At 44.8% G+C, this 15013-nt stretch overlaps 2 protein-coding genes across 10 annotated transcripts in view; one reads left to right on the top strand and one right to left on the bottom strand.

Moving 5' to 3' along the window:
• The window catches only part of MOB2 (MOB kinase activator 2), a 166453-nt gene extending 155364 nt beyond the window's left edge, over positions 1 to 11089 (top strand). For all 9 annotated transcript variants that reach the window (XM_073347215.1, XM_073347216.1, XM_073347220.1 and 6 more), the window contains 2 exons: positions 5996 to 6120; positions 9866 to 11089. In XM_073347215.1, the coding sequence (XP_073203316.1) occupies positions 5996 to 6120; positions 9866 to 10164 (424 nt within the window). In that variant the 3' untranslated portion in view covers positions 10165 to 11089. The remainder of the gene's footprint in view (positions 1 to 5995; positions 6121 to 9865) is intronic.
• BRSK2 (BR serine/threonine kinase 2) overlaps positions 1 to 15013 on the bottom strand; it is a 485481-nt gene that overhangs the window by 18601 nt on the left and 451867 nt on the right. The window lies entirely within an intron of this gene.

The following is a 15013-nucleotide window of genomic DNA, read 5'->3' as shown; positions in this document are numbered from 1 at the left end:
GCATATGCACAGGGGTAGCCAAAATTTGGCGTATTGGGGGAAATTTCAGAAACATGCAAGTGACTTAGGAGCCTAAATTCCCTTTTCAGAAGTGACTTAGGTGCATGACTTTCATTGACTTTTGTAAATAGGACTTAGGCTTCTTAGGCACTGTGTAAATTTACCATAGTCTTCAAGCACTTCTCTGTGTCCTTTTTGTCAGATTGGCTCTCTTTCATAAGAACGGCCCTACTGGGTCAGACCAAAGGTCCATCTAGCCTAGTATCCTGTCTTCTGACAGTGGCCAGTGCCAGGTGCCCCTGAGGGAATGAACAGAACAGGTAATCATCAAGTGATCCATCCCCTGTCGCTTATTCCCAGCTTCTGGCAAACACAGGGTAGGGACACCATTCCTGCCCATCCTGGCTAATAGCCATTGATGGACCTATCCTCCATGAATTTATCTAGTTCTTTTTTGAACCCTGTTATAGTCTTGGCCTTCACAACATCCTCTGGCAAGGAGTTCCACAGGTTGACTGTGCCTTGTGTGAAGAAATACTTCCTTTTATTTGTTTTAAACCTGCTGCCTATTAATTTCATTTGGTGACCCCTAGTTCTTGTGTTATGAGAAGGAGTAAACAACACTTCCTTAACTACTTTCTCCACACCACTCATGATTTGATATACCTCAATCATAACTCCCCTTAGCCGTCTCTTTTCGAAGCTGAAAAGTCCCAGTCTTATTAATCTCTCCTCATATGGCAGCCATTCCATACCCCTAATAATTTTTGTTATCCTTTTCTGAACCTTTTTTGAGATGGGCTGACCACATCTGCACACAGTATTCAAGATGTGGGCGTACCATGGATTTATATAGAGGCAACATGATATTTTCTGTCCTATTATCTATCCCTTTCTTAATTATTCCCAGCATTCTGTTCGCTTTTTTGACTGCCGCTGCACATTGAGTGGATGTTTTCAGAGAACTATCCACACTGACTCCAAGATCTCCATGCACTGTTCAAAGCAGGACTTTCCTGTCTCCTGTCTGAGCTGGAAGGTGATCAGGGTTCTTTGTGCATAACTGAACCTTTTGGAATTTCTCCTCTGAATTTTATTCTCCTCTGTGGCAGTTGCAGCTTCTTTTTAAAGCACCAACAAACCTTGCTGCCGATCACTCGCTTGCCAAGTGAAATCTGTAGAGGTGACACCGAAGGTTTGTGTCACCTCGTGTCTCTGTCCCCAAGACATGTACAGTTTCTTTAACCCTGTCAACATCATGCACAAATCAGGGCAGCATCAAAAGGGTCTTAACACTTTTCTTTTAAGCACTGTTCCCTCTGCATGGTTCAAACACCATTTTTAAAATAGGGCCAGATTCCTCAGAATCCTTTGTGCTGCACAGAGCACTTGGAGTTGCTCTTACTGGGCAGCTGTGGATTTCTGCAGCATGGGAGAATCCTCTGCTGGTGTAAAGCTGGCATAGCCAGCTCTCCACCAGCTGCTCCTCCCTCTTGGCACACGGGTGTTCCAAGGCGGAAAAGTGAAGCTAAAGCACAATGTGTTCCAGCAATTGTGGGCCAGCATAAGTTAGCGCCAATTCTGTGGCTGCAGTAACTTGAACCTGGGACAGATTGGCTTTCTGGTAAGTGACGTGTGCTTGGTGCAGCTCAGGATCCAACCCATTGTTTATTGCAAGCATACTGACTATTTTTAAGGGAATTAAAAGTGGTGGTGGGGAACAGTCCTTCTGGAGTGCAAGAATGAGGCCGCATATAAGTGTGAGTCTTAGACACCTAGTGTGACTTCACAGCAACTTGCAGCTGGTGCTTTTCTGCCTGAACATGCCTTCTTGTGCTCTTCTAGAGTCAATAATGCTGCTTTAGGTAACTATGAACAAGATATGAATGACTAGCACCATGCAGTGAATAAGTGTATTAAAACAAAAAGCTGTCTGCAGAAGTCTTGATAACTTCCTGCAAATTGAGGAAAATCCTACAATTTTTTTACCCTCGTTTTCTCCTCCTCTGTTCACTGACACTGCTAGCCTCTGTTGAAACTGCAGTTCTGTAATGGAGAACAGTAGCAGTGAAGGCTGAAGTATTACAGTCAAGCAGAATACAACAGCCACTAAGAGAACCTCATGAGGTTTCCTTTTTCTAATTAGCACTGGGGACATGAACAGTGTCCTTAGTCTTTCTAGAAGAGCATTTGGGACAATGAAAACAAACTCATTGTTAATAGAACAAACCTTTCAGTTGCGCCTTAATCTTGAAATCAGTGTTTTCCTTAAATTGTTTCGAGACTGTTCTGTGCACATGGTTGGTGTACACATGGAACTTTACTTTCCAGCCTGTGACCCCACATCCTTCCAGTTGAATGCAGATTTTTCTGCACATAGCAGGCAGACAGCATCTGTCATGTAGTCTTCCTAGCTCCTTAGCGAAGATATGAGTGAGTGTTCTTGGGTGGACATTACACCCACTTTATCAGGGATTAGTGATAACATAGGTGGTTCAACTTTGTAGTGAAGCAATAGTTTGCCTAGGGATACAGCACTAATCTCCTTTTAATGCTTTTCAAAAAGTGACTTTTCTGAGGAATGTCAGATAACACATCTCCCTGGTCCAGTGAAGACAGCTAAGAGAGTTCAGTAGTTGGGCAGGTGTGCAAAAGGACTGTGCTTGATCCTTGGCGTGAGGAAAAATATCCCTGGCCAATTCAGATGCACAAACAATACTGGCTGGTGGTTTCTACTCTGCCTGGCAAGCCCTGCCCATCCTGAAGTATGAAATGGGAGAGACACCAATTCAATCAATTTCTTACACTTAGGGCTGGTCTTCATTACCTCCGCTGCTGCCTCAATGCAGCAGGGGTCGATTTAATGGGTCTAGTGAAGGTCCGCTAAATCGACCACAGAGTGCTCTCCGGTCGACCCCGGTACTCCAGCTCCCTGAGAAGATTGAGGTAAGTTGATGGGAGAAGACACCAGGGTAAGTTGACCTAAGCTACATCAACTCCAGCTACGTTATTCACGTAGCTAGCTGGAGTACCGTAACTTAAGTCAACTTACACTGGTAGTGAAGACAAGCCCTCTAATGATAACTGAGGAGTGTCCAGAACTGAGTCTTTCACTCCTAAAGGATGACTAAGGAATATGAAACCAAGTCTCTTGTTGTGACCTTGGTCAAAATGCTTAATTTCTATTGTAGTTTCCCATTTGTAAAATGGGGATGCTTTCTTTCTCCGACCCTTTGGCTGTTCAGAGTGTAGTTTTTTGGGCATGTCTCTTAACAAATACATGTACGGCACCTAGAACAGTAGATCCCTGATTTTGGTTGGGGCCTGTAGGTGCTACCATAATATAAATCAGTAATAAACACTACTTTATCACAATTATTATTAGAATTCAGATTCACTCCTTTTAATGATTATAATTGTAAATCAAATGCACAGCTACAAAATGGGGAATGTCAGACTAGGTGGTAGAATGGCTGAAAAGGATCCGGGAGTTACAGCGGATCACACATTGAATATGAGTCAGCAAAGTGATGCAGTTGCGAAAAAGACTAATATCATTCTGGGGTATATTAAGAGCAGTGTTGTATGGAAGACCCGGGAGGTAATTGTCCTCTGCAGTGGTGAGGCCTCAGCTGGAGCACTGTGTCCAGTTTTGGGCACCACGCTTTAAGATTTGAACAAATTGGAGAGAGTTCCAAGGGACAGCAACAGAAGTGATAAAAGGTTTAGAAAACCTGACCTACGAGGGGAAAGGTTTAAAAAAAAAAAAACAAAAAAAACTAGCCATGTTTAGTCTTGAGAAAAGAAGACTGGGGAGACCTGATCATTTTCACATATGTTAAGGGTTGCTACGAAGAGGTTGGTGATCAACTGTCCTCTGTGTCCACTGGGGACAGGACAAGAAGTAATGGGCTTAATCTGCAGCAAGGGAGATTTAAGTTAGATATTAGGAAATCCTTCCTAATTATAAGGATAGTTAAGCACTGGACTAGGCTTCCAAGGGAGGTTGTGGAATCCCTGTCTTTAGAGATTAACAGGTTAGACAAACGCCTGTCAGGGACAGTCTAGGTATATTTTGTCCTGCCTAGATGCAGGAGGCTGGACTAAATGATCTCTCGAGGTCCCTTCCAGCCCTACATTTCAATGGTTCTAATCATTCTGTTTGGTGGAAGGGAGCTGGTAGAACCTGAGTTACAAACACCCGCCAACCGCACACCTCATTTGGAAGTAGAAGTACACAATCAGGCAGCAGGGGGGAAAAAGCCAAGTACAGTACAGTACTGTGTTAAACATAAACTACTAAAAAATAAAGGGGAAGCAGCATTTTTCTTCTGCCTAGTGAAGTTTCAAAGCTGTATTAAGCCAATGTTCAGTTGTAAATTTTGAAAGAACCACCCTCATGTTCAGAGTTATGAACATTTCAGTGTTCGGAACAACCTCCAGTCCCGAGGTGTCTGTAACTCTGAGGTTCTGCTGTATCTGTGGTTCTTTTTTAAAATTTCCTGTTCTATATTAAGAATGGATATATTTGAAGGCCGCTGTTAATTGATATGGTTAGGGGCTAGTAAACTTTAATTATACTTGTTACCTTTTCTTGGAAACAGTTTGCATGTCCCATGCCCCTTGAAACAGATCATTCACATGTTCCACAGTGCTGGGGGAGAGATGGTAGAGTTCATAGTGAGTGGAGAATGTAAATGCAGACACGGGGTTAGATGAAGGGGGATGCAGAAGGGATTCTAACATTTGCCCAAAAATTAGATTGAAGATGGACTAAGCTGTTATGCTAGTTAATAAAGAAATGCAGCAGGTACTGGAGGGAGACCAAAACTGGGTACCTAGCATTATGGTGCCATCTCCTGACAGCAAATGTTATTACACTGAATTAACATTGTGTTGGCCTAAAGCAGGGGTTCTCAAACTGGGGGTTGCGAGGTTATTGCATGGGGAGTCGCGAGCTGTCAACCTCCATCCCAAACCCCACTTTGCCTCCAGCATTTATAATGGTATTAAATATATAAAAAAGTATTTTTCATTTATAACGGGGGGTCGCACTCAGAGGCTTGCTATGTGACAGGGGTCACCAGTTAAAAAAAAAAAGTTTGAGAGCCACTGGCCTAGAGTCCCTCCTCCCCAGTTCTGGTAATTTTGTTTAAAGCATTGGGAGGGTCACAGAGTATAATTGACAAAGTACTTTATTTAACAGTCATGTGGCTGTGCTTTACCAAGCACTTTGCACTTCTAGTGCTTTCCATCGGAGGCTTTCTAAAGCACTTCGCCAACAATTAAGCTGTACAGTGTGGTGGGTATCATTAGCCCTCAAAATGTTTTGGAAAATAGGCACATGGAGGGTAAGTGACTTACCCAAACCTCACAATATGTCACCGTCAAAGCTGGGAACAGAACTGTGAGAGCCTGCTTTAACAAAGCTGCCTCCTGGCATTCTCTTTAGCCCTTTTCTGTGGATTTGTCCTGCTCGGGGAAAGTAACACTCAGGTGATACAGGCCTCCATTCTGGGCTTGACCTATGGAGGACTTTCCTTTGCAAGTTGTCGGTGTTGCTAGTGCTGCTGACAGCATTGAGTGAGCTCACTGGCAGAAGCGGAACGGTAAATGGAAAGTTCTGTACTGCTTTTATAAAGGAGATAGTGTCCGGACTTCCTATCTAGGAAACCATTCTGAAGTGAGTCGCTATAGGAATCCATGGCCTGTACTTCAGTAATGTTGTTGGCTCGCTTAAAAGCCCAAACAGCTTGAAAAAATAAATGTTGTCTCTTGCCAGGCATTGGGTTTTGGGGGAAGTTTGACATCAACGTATATCTGTAAGTGTCCTTTTTAAAAAAGAAGAAATCTATCTGCTGCTGCTGAAGTTCTTATAGTTTAGAGTGTTCAGCTACTTGGCCAGAAGCATGTGCCTGTGTACTTTTATAAGTGTGCTGTAAATCAAGCTGAGGGTCCTAAGTGTAACACACAACACTGGCAATTCTCTCCACAGACAGTACTACTGGTATGATGAGCGGGGAAAGAAGATAAAGTGCACGGCCCCTCAGTACGTTGACTTTGTCATGAGTTCGGTGCAGAAGCTAGTGACGGACGAGGATGTCTTTCCTACAAAATATGGTATGTTTGCTCCTGGGAGAAGTGTCCTCTGATCTCTCTCTCTCTGAAAGGGGTGTTCATCATCCAGAAGTCACAAACGCTGCACTAACGGTGCAGAAGTGTACTTCATTTGTGCTGTCTATTCTTAATTTATTACTCTGAACTTGCTAATTCTTTCTTTCTGGGCTGAAATTTTGCATGCTTGGTCTAAACCCAAATATGAATGTTTTGAAAAGCTAGAGCAAAACTTCTAAAGCCGTTTTTTCGTTACAAAAGCATTTTGACTGGAGGGAAAGAATACTGGGCCTGATTCATCCCTGAATTGCAGTGGGGTTACTCCAGTGATGAATATGGCCTGTTTATCTTTGCCATGTGCATCAGGGTTGTCACCCTGATTCTCACAATCCTTCAGTCTCTCCTGGTGTGCTACTATGATGAGCATTTTCCTTTTTCACACCTTTCCTTGCACACTCTCCCAGAGCTTGGATCTAGTAACAGTATTGCAGGAGACAACGGGACAAATTGATCCCATTATTTCCTATTTTCATAGCCTTGAAAGCCAGAAGGGACTATTACATTATCCAGTATCACAGGCCATCACATTTTGCCCAAATACCTCAAAGTTTAGCTCAATGATTCCGGTTCGAACAAAGCGTTTTAGCCCTTAGGAAACTGAAGTGTTGTGTGCCACAGGCGGAGAAGAGGGGACAGATGACAGCCTGTGAGGTAGCAGGAAATAAACACTGCATCCGTAGAGTCACAGAAAACCCATAGTCCCATGGTTAATCCAGGAAAAGTGTGTTCACTTTTTACAGGGCTTCTCAATACATGGTTCACGTTCTATAAACAGATTGGATAGTGCTGGGGACACCTCCCCTCCCATTCACAGCTGCACAACATTGCTGTGGAAACATCAGTTGCCTACCTAGACAAGTGATATTTGAAAAGCATTTGTTTACTGCTAATTGTTATGTTGGTGGCTCCAGTCACCCCCACTCCTCCTTGTGCAGCAGCGAGGATGGGCCTCCCTGTTTCCAGCTGCTTTAACAGGGATCTAGGTTCTTAATTGCAATGAAGTAGTTACTTCACTGAACAAGTAGCTGGAAGTAAGGAGTTGGCGTTACCACTCTGCTACCTGGCTTTCTGTGCAGATCACCAGCAAGCGTTCTGCAGACTAAGGACTGTGGAACTGTTAAATCATTAACACACAATGCACGTAGCTTAACCCTAGGAGAGAAAAGGAAACCATGAACTCCTAGAGATTTGCAGAGCCACCTTTTTGCCAAACCAGCAGGTCTTTCCATCTTCTTCCACTCCCTTAGGCCCTGTCCACAGTTGTAGTGGCATGTAGGGTATGTGTAGCTACACGTGGCAGTGAAAAGCTCTGGCAGGGGGAGACTGCCAGCAAGGAGCTGCTGGGACTTTTCCCCATTGTGTCCCTTAGAAAGAGCCTTTCCGCACTGCCAGAGTCTTTCACTGGGGTAGGGAAAAGCTCTGGCAGCAGGACACCACACTGCTAAAAATAGCAGCGTAGACGTGGCAGGCACTGCTTGGGCATGTAGGATACATACCCTAAGGGATCTGGCCCGTCTATTCAACTCACCGAAAAAATACCTCACCACCTACGCTGTATTTACACCCATGCTGGGTGTGTAGTGTCTGTACTCTCTACAGGCCACCGTAACTGTGGACCTACCCAAAGTCCTTTTGAGTTATTCTGGAGGAGCCAGTTTTCAGAGGGGGGAAATTATTTGTGAGCTCACGGAGGTAGAGCCCACCTTCACGCCTGTTTGGATAGCACCAGCATCTGACCTCTGTAATCCCTTCACACCATTGCCAGTGGAGCACTGGAACTTCAAAGGGGATGAACCGGTTAGCAGGCAGCTGCAGGCTATGAAACAACCTCTTTCTACAACTATTTAAAAAAAACAAAAAACAAGCAACTTTCTACGCAGGGTGGTGGGGAGAGTTTGGGTTGCTTTTGCCTCTTTAGTCTGAACTCCCCTCCTCCCCCACTCCGTAGAAAGTGATGTACCTGCCACCTTATTCCATATCTGTGTCTTACTGAGTGGTGAATCAATAAACCCATCTACGACTTGAAATGTAAGGAAAAATGCAATCTTAGCAATATAGCCAGGCCTCAACAATGTACAGAATCTGAAAGAATTACTGTACCTTCTAGATGTGATTAACTAGATTATTATGGGGGTGGGGGGAACAGTCCCCTTGTATTCATCATGGAACCTGTACACTAGAATGGCCAGCACACTGGGGGATGGATGTAATCAAGAACTAAACAGCTGCTTCAGCCCCCAGAGAGAGACTTCGCTGTTACATAGAAATGTTGTGTGGAGCTACTAGCTGAGTAATAACAAGCATCTGAATGTGGACCAGAGGCATGTAGGGGGGAGAATATCATTCTGGCAATCAAATCACTAGCTCCTAGCTAAGCCAGTTCCTTAACCCCTTTTTGCCTATGAAATTTTTTAATTTAGTTATTACAGGGGTCATCAGGATCTCATATTGGTCTACTTCACAAGCAAATATGGCTGTCACAAAGGAGCCAAATGAGAAGTTGCACGTATGACTGTCCTAAGTCCTCCCCTACATGTATGTTTGCTGTCCCTGGATGTTTGAACAGCGCTGAATATAATCTGACTACTATCATGATGATGGTGAAGGCCAGACTGCTGGTCTGGTCTGCACCTAAATCCTGGGTGCATGTTAGGATGAAAATGAAAACTGACCTCCTCATGAGTGCCATCAAACAGCAGTTGTGTCCTGCACTTTAATTGGAGTGTGCGTATGTTTCTAATTCTGCATGTGTTCTCCCCAGAGTGCATTAGGGAGCCAAGCCATCAGAGGAACATAGCTGTGTAGCAACCTGAGAGGGCAAATCTGTTTCTCCTGTTGGTTGGTGCTATTAACAAGGAAACTGAGGAGTCTGTTAAAAAGAAAATAATTTTTCCATCTTGGGTTAGGTGCACGACTCTGGACACGGCACTCAGGTGCCTGTCCACAGGGCAGTATGCAATCTAAATTTAGTTTGTCCAGACTTGTTTTGTAGCAGTGCAGATCCTACTGCAGCGTGTCATCAGGCTATGAAAAGTACTATTGTCTAGGACTAAGTAATCCTAATATCACGAGTTAAATTAGTGCCTCTAGATTATGCAGTACATGGTAAATCTTGCAGTGGATAACTTTGTAGAGGACTTTATACCTGTACTGCACACACACCAGGGCCTAGATTTGTGCAATATGGTACAGGTATGGAACTTTCTTTAGTTCCCACTCCACCTACGAATGGATCCCCCAGCTTGCGGGTACTTGCAGCAGCATCTAGGCCCAGACCCAGACGTGTGGACTGAAAACCTGGGGGGTGGAGCAGAAGTGTGGTTACAACTGAGGAGGGTGAACAGGCAGGCAGATGAGGAGTTGTCTGCCAGGTTTCACTGGAGTTGTGGCCCCCAAAATTGAGATATTAAAAACAATAAATTTGGGTGGGTGTTTGCTTCCTAATAAACTTGCAAGAGTTGGCAGCCCTGGAAGGGGAATAAGCAATGGCAGTGTTGACTGATGGGCTCCATCCAGTTAAATCCTACTTCTCCATTACAGCTTTAAAGACAATATCCTGCCTTTTAAAAAGAAGTAAGTTGCACCAGTCTGTACATTGGCAGGGACAGATGCTTCCCTTCGGCTGAAACGATGGATTTGATCACCTAGCACTACGTGCGTGTCTCAGGTTTTCTTTCTCTCCTCTTCACAGGCAAAGAATTCCCCAACTCCTTTGAGTCCTTAGTAAAGAAGATTTGCAAGTATCTGTTCCATGTGCTGGCCCACATCTACTCCTCCCACTTTAAGGAGACTTTGGCACTGGAGCTGCATGGACACTTAAATACACTCTACACACACTTCATCCTATTCATCAGGGAGTTCAACCTGGTGGACCCTAAAGAAACCACCATCATGGATGACCTCACGGAGATCCTCTGCAGCAGCGGGAGCAGTAGTAATGGGAGTGGCAACAGCTGCGCAGGAGCACAGAACCATGTGAAGGAGAGATGAGCCTTCCTCTGGAGCAAAACTAACATTAACATAAAAACAATATTATATATTCTATATATATGTGTGTGTGTGTATGTGTGTGTGTATATGTGCATATATATATACAGACATACACAGCGATGAAAGTTTAAGAAATTATGCTGCCACCACAGGACGTGTAGTCGTGTGGGACTGTACGGAGCTTTTGTTAATGCACCATCTGGTGAGAAGTTGCACCAATCTTATTTTATTGTTTTCTCCTGTTCCTTCTTTCTTTTCCCCCTGTCAGATGGCTGACGAATGCTGTTTTTAGAGAAGAACCATGTGTTTGAGTTGGGCTGCTGTTCTTTTTTTTTGGTCTTTTTTCCCTCAGTCTTGAGTGCAAGCCCTTCTGTCTTTCTAGGATGGTGGTACTGCCATTTTAAAAATATATATTATGTTATAAGAAGTGACTTTTACTCTGAAGTGGCTTAAATGCAGATTTTGTTTTGGGGTTTGGTTTTTACATAGACTCCCCCTCCCAGTTTTACATAGAGTCCCCAGTCAATTGCATCTTGCCCTTTGCTGGCTTGGAATGGGAAGAAGAGATGCCTGGCTTGACTGTAGTAGCGGTAGGGGCTTGCTACAAATGTAGTGGGTGTGATGCTTCATCTGTCTATGAACCTGCAAGAGGATCCACAAGGCTTTCTGCTTGTTGCTCCAACAAAATACGTATACTTGTTTCCTTGCCCCTCCCGTCCCAGGCACACATCCAGAAATAATAGTAGTGAGATCACTGGGGTCTGTAAGAGCCACCACCATTAACTTCCCATAGAAAAGGGGGTCAGGGGGAGAAGGGTGCACTGGGTCAGTCACCGGCTGTGATAGAGAGATGGCTGTTGGCATAAAATTATATTGTTGGCTTATTTTAGTTCATCTGTTCAATAATAAAAAAATTTCTATCAGGCACGAGCCTTGTTTTTGTCTGCAGCGACACAAATCACTAAATCTTTGCTTAAAAGATGCAGAGGTGGTTTGCCAGGTGAGCACATGGGAGACTGTTAGCCTGGCTAGGTACCTGCAGATAGTCTAATTTTGAAAGGATAATGTCAACCAATTTTAAAAAAACCTGCTATTTTCCAACCCATACATCACATTTTGTTCATTTTATGCATTGCTACCATAATATAAACAAGTACCCGCAGAGGGTGCTGCAGCGTGATAAGAACTGCATATACCTGTTTGTACAGAATCGGTGCTGAACAGCTTACAGTCTCCGAAGTAGTGGGGACAAGGGATATACACACCTGTGTGAACTTTTCATGCACACTTTAATCTCCAGTCTGCATATTGTTTCTAATTACATAAAGACTTCTCACCAGTTGCTTGGCTAATTTCTTGTTGGCACTGTGGCAGAAGTCTTGAGGTGGGACTTGGAGAGACCAATAACCTTATTAATTAGTTCAGGGAAGGTGTCAGCTTAAGGTATACTCAATCTTATATCCTAACGAGGCTGTTGCAAACATCATTCTTTTGTATGTACTCCCTTGTTTGCACCATATTGTAGAAACACCAGAGCAGCAATTGGACCAATAATTGCTTGCTTCAAGGGACCTTCAGGCACTGATTGGTGTTATGAAAATAGTGGCAATTTTGAAGTTAAGGGAGGGGCTGATCTATTTGGGCTACCTTGAGCATAAACTTTCACAACCCTGTCTGCTGGACAGCTATATGTTCAGATATGCCAGGCGTAGATTTCCCACAACACTGTACCTGCTCAAGGTCAGGGACAGAAGGCTAGTGACTGTCCTTAATCTAAAGGTAAGCCTCTGCCCTGAGGTACAGTACCCTGCCTATGTGAAGGGGAGACATCTTTTTAATGGATAATTAGCATCGGACAGTTACTTCCAACCAGTAAGCTGGTTTAGTAGGACACAGGGTAAGTTAGGAATTCATTAATTTAGTGCCTTTACAAAAGTTAGAAAGCTACTAAGTATTCATGCAGAAGCCCGTGACATCACCTAGCCCCATTTAAAACAAAAAACAATTCCTCCCATTAAAGACAGATGACTAAACAGTGTTAAATGTATTGTGGTCTTCAACTGCAATCTATGGGTAGGAGAGCAGCCAGTATAGAGTACAAAAGTGAAAGCTAAGAATTCCTCAGTTCTCATCCTGGCTGCCCCCTAACCTCTGGGCAAGTTAGCTAGGGCCAACTTCTCAAAAGTAAACAGTAATTTTGGGGGGGCTACCATTTTTGAGAACCCAACCTGAGACACCCCTTAAAGGGACCTGATTTTCAGAAAGTGCTAAACATTCACCCTCTGAAAATCAAAACCTATAAAAGTGTCAAGTTGGGCACTCCAAACCAGGAGTCAGTTTTGAATATTTAGGTGTTAGAGCCCAGTTCTGCAGTCATCAAAGTTAGGGCAAAGCGCCTGTTGACTTCACCCATTCTGCTTGAGTTTCCTTATGTCTAGCATGGGATTAAATTTCTCTCCTGCCTAAGAGGAAACTTGTGCTAGTGTCTTAAAAGCATTGTAGGCAAGCCCATGTAGACACTTAGCTTGGTTTAAAAGCACCTTCTATCGGTTAGGTCAGTTCCTTACCAATTTAAACTACAATTAAACAAAAGCCTTCTATGTGATAAGGTCCGCAGAGCCATTGGACTGAGACATTCCCATCTGCTCGTAGCTTGGGGCAGAATCAGATCTATCAGGCACTGGCAGTAGGCTGCATCTCACCTGAAGTTCCAGCTAATTTTATCTGCCTCACCAGCAGTCCGCAACTCAGCCACCCCTCCCTGCTGTAGTGGTTTAGGGAGGAGCATTTCAAACTTCTCCCTAATAACAATTTGGTCCTAGCTGTCCCTGCCTTTTGATAACATTGTCCTCACAGTTCCACTTGCCCTTCTCTGAGGCATGTGTTGCTTCAGGGACAGATCTAAGCTAAAAACGCCAGAGTTAAAAGAAGGGTCTGTCTCCTTGGGGAGCTCAACCTGTTCTGGGGTCAGGCTGCTGCTCACAGGAAAGTCGCCAGACAGGATTGAAAAACTGCCTTTAGGCACGAACAGATCATTTCCATGAGGGAAGTGTGTCAGACGGAAGTTCATGCCCAAGTCCTTAGAGCCTTCGCTCCTGCCTGTGGAGCTCAGCCGCCATCTCCTGGCACGGATGGAGGAGACAGATGGGGCTTTCAAGCTCAGCTCTCTCTCCTCCTGCTATCACCTCTTCCCAGACCTTCCAGCTGATCCCTAGTGATATCCCAGGCTGGGATCTCTGCTGAAAGAACAGACCAAATAGATTCCATGCACAAGAGAAGGCAGAGGGTCAAGAGAACTCAATCTTGAAGCCCTAGCCAGTGCCTTCCTTGAGAAACCCATGCAGGGGAGGGGAGACAATAAACCCAGCCTCTTTGAGGACAGGGTGACAGCTAGTCACTTGAAATATTTTTGGACCATTCTCTGAAGCAGAATTATGGGGACAAACTCCCCAGAAGGAGCTAAATGAATAAAGCATCCAGCTTCATGGAGTGGAGCCTGGCAGCTCAGTGCTGGGGAAAAAACCCAGGCCACAGCTAGGTACTGATTCCATTAGGCATGCACAGACCCCCCCAAATGGGATTCCTCCTCAGGGAAAGAGGGCAGCTGTCCAAACCAGAGTTAGGGTGTTTTATATATATTATTTGATCAAATATATACTCCCCCGCAAAGGTCAGACTCCATCAGGCAAAGGACTGTGAAACCACACTTAGGAGGTCTGCAGCCACCTTAGACGAGCTATAGCTATATGTATCCCTCTTTGTACTCGTGAAGATGGAACAAAAGGATTTTCTACCGCACCTAAACAACAGGAAAAGAGTTGGGCTGTCCTTCCCTGCTGCTGTGGGTCACCATTCCCTAGTATGCAGGTTATTCCCCTCAGCTTCTGTTGCAGATTCCCATGCTTCATCTCAGCTGGCCAGGGTGTGACAAGATGGACAGCAGCCCAGCTGTGAAAGAACAAGCAGACGCTATGAGGGCTTTTTGGCCCCTTACTTTTCTTTCTTTCTAACCCTCCCCACTGCTGCCTTCCACCCTATAAAGCCAGAAGGTTCCTCTGTGTGCACCAATCCAAACACATCGTGGTAAAATTACCAAAGGTCTGTAGTGCTCAGGGGCTCTGTTTCTAAATAAGGGAGGTTTTTACCTGGAAGAGCGGCCACCTCACTATACAAGCCCTTCACAGGGAGCCAGGTCCAGGCAGGCATCACCTTAAAGCCTGTCTCTTCAGTAGGAAAACTCTCCAGTGGCATTATAGGGGAAAAAATGAGCCCTGTCATCCCACACGCTCTGTGCGTCTCCACAAGCATTGCTAACAAGGAGGGGCAGATGGGTCACGCTCAACCTAACAATCCGTGGCTTAAGGCCTTCTCCCTGAAAATGATAGTGGGATATAAATCTGTTTCTCATGGGTATATGGAGGTTCACTCCTTGAGATCAGCTGCTCAGGCGAATCTGTGCTCAATTCTCTTAGTGCTACAGGGGAAAGTAGAGGTTATTCAGAGGTGTCCACTTACAATTCTAACAGGACATTATAGACAGGAACAGAGGTCACAAGGCAAGGTGCGTTAGTCCCTGAAGCAGAGGTGAAAGTAAGCCGGTCCGGTACAGCGTACCAGCAAGGGCTGGTACACGGCCGACTGTACCGGCAGGGGGCAGCCTCCCCGGGCCCTTTAAATCACCACCAGAGCCCCGCTATCGGAGCCTAGGGGTAGCGGCGGTGGTGGCCTTGGGCTCTGGCAGTGATTTAAAGGGCCCGGGGATTTTAAAGACCCTGCCCCTTCTGGTTGAGGCCTTGCCCCCTGCTCAGGACTCTGGCATACCGGTAAGTCCTTAAAAGTTACTTTCACC

The sequence above is a fragment of the Lepidochelys kempii genome, chromosome 6, assembly GCF_965140265.1.
Source record: "Lepidochelys kempii isolate rLepKem1 chromosome 6, rLepKem1.hap2, whole genome shotgun sequence".
NCBI lineage: Eukaryota > Metazoa > Chordata > Testudines > Cheloniidae > Lepidochelys > Lepidochelys kempii.
Note: the sequence above shows the minus strand (reverse complement) of the source record. Positions and strands in the feature narration are given on the sequence as shown.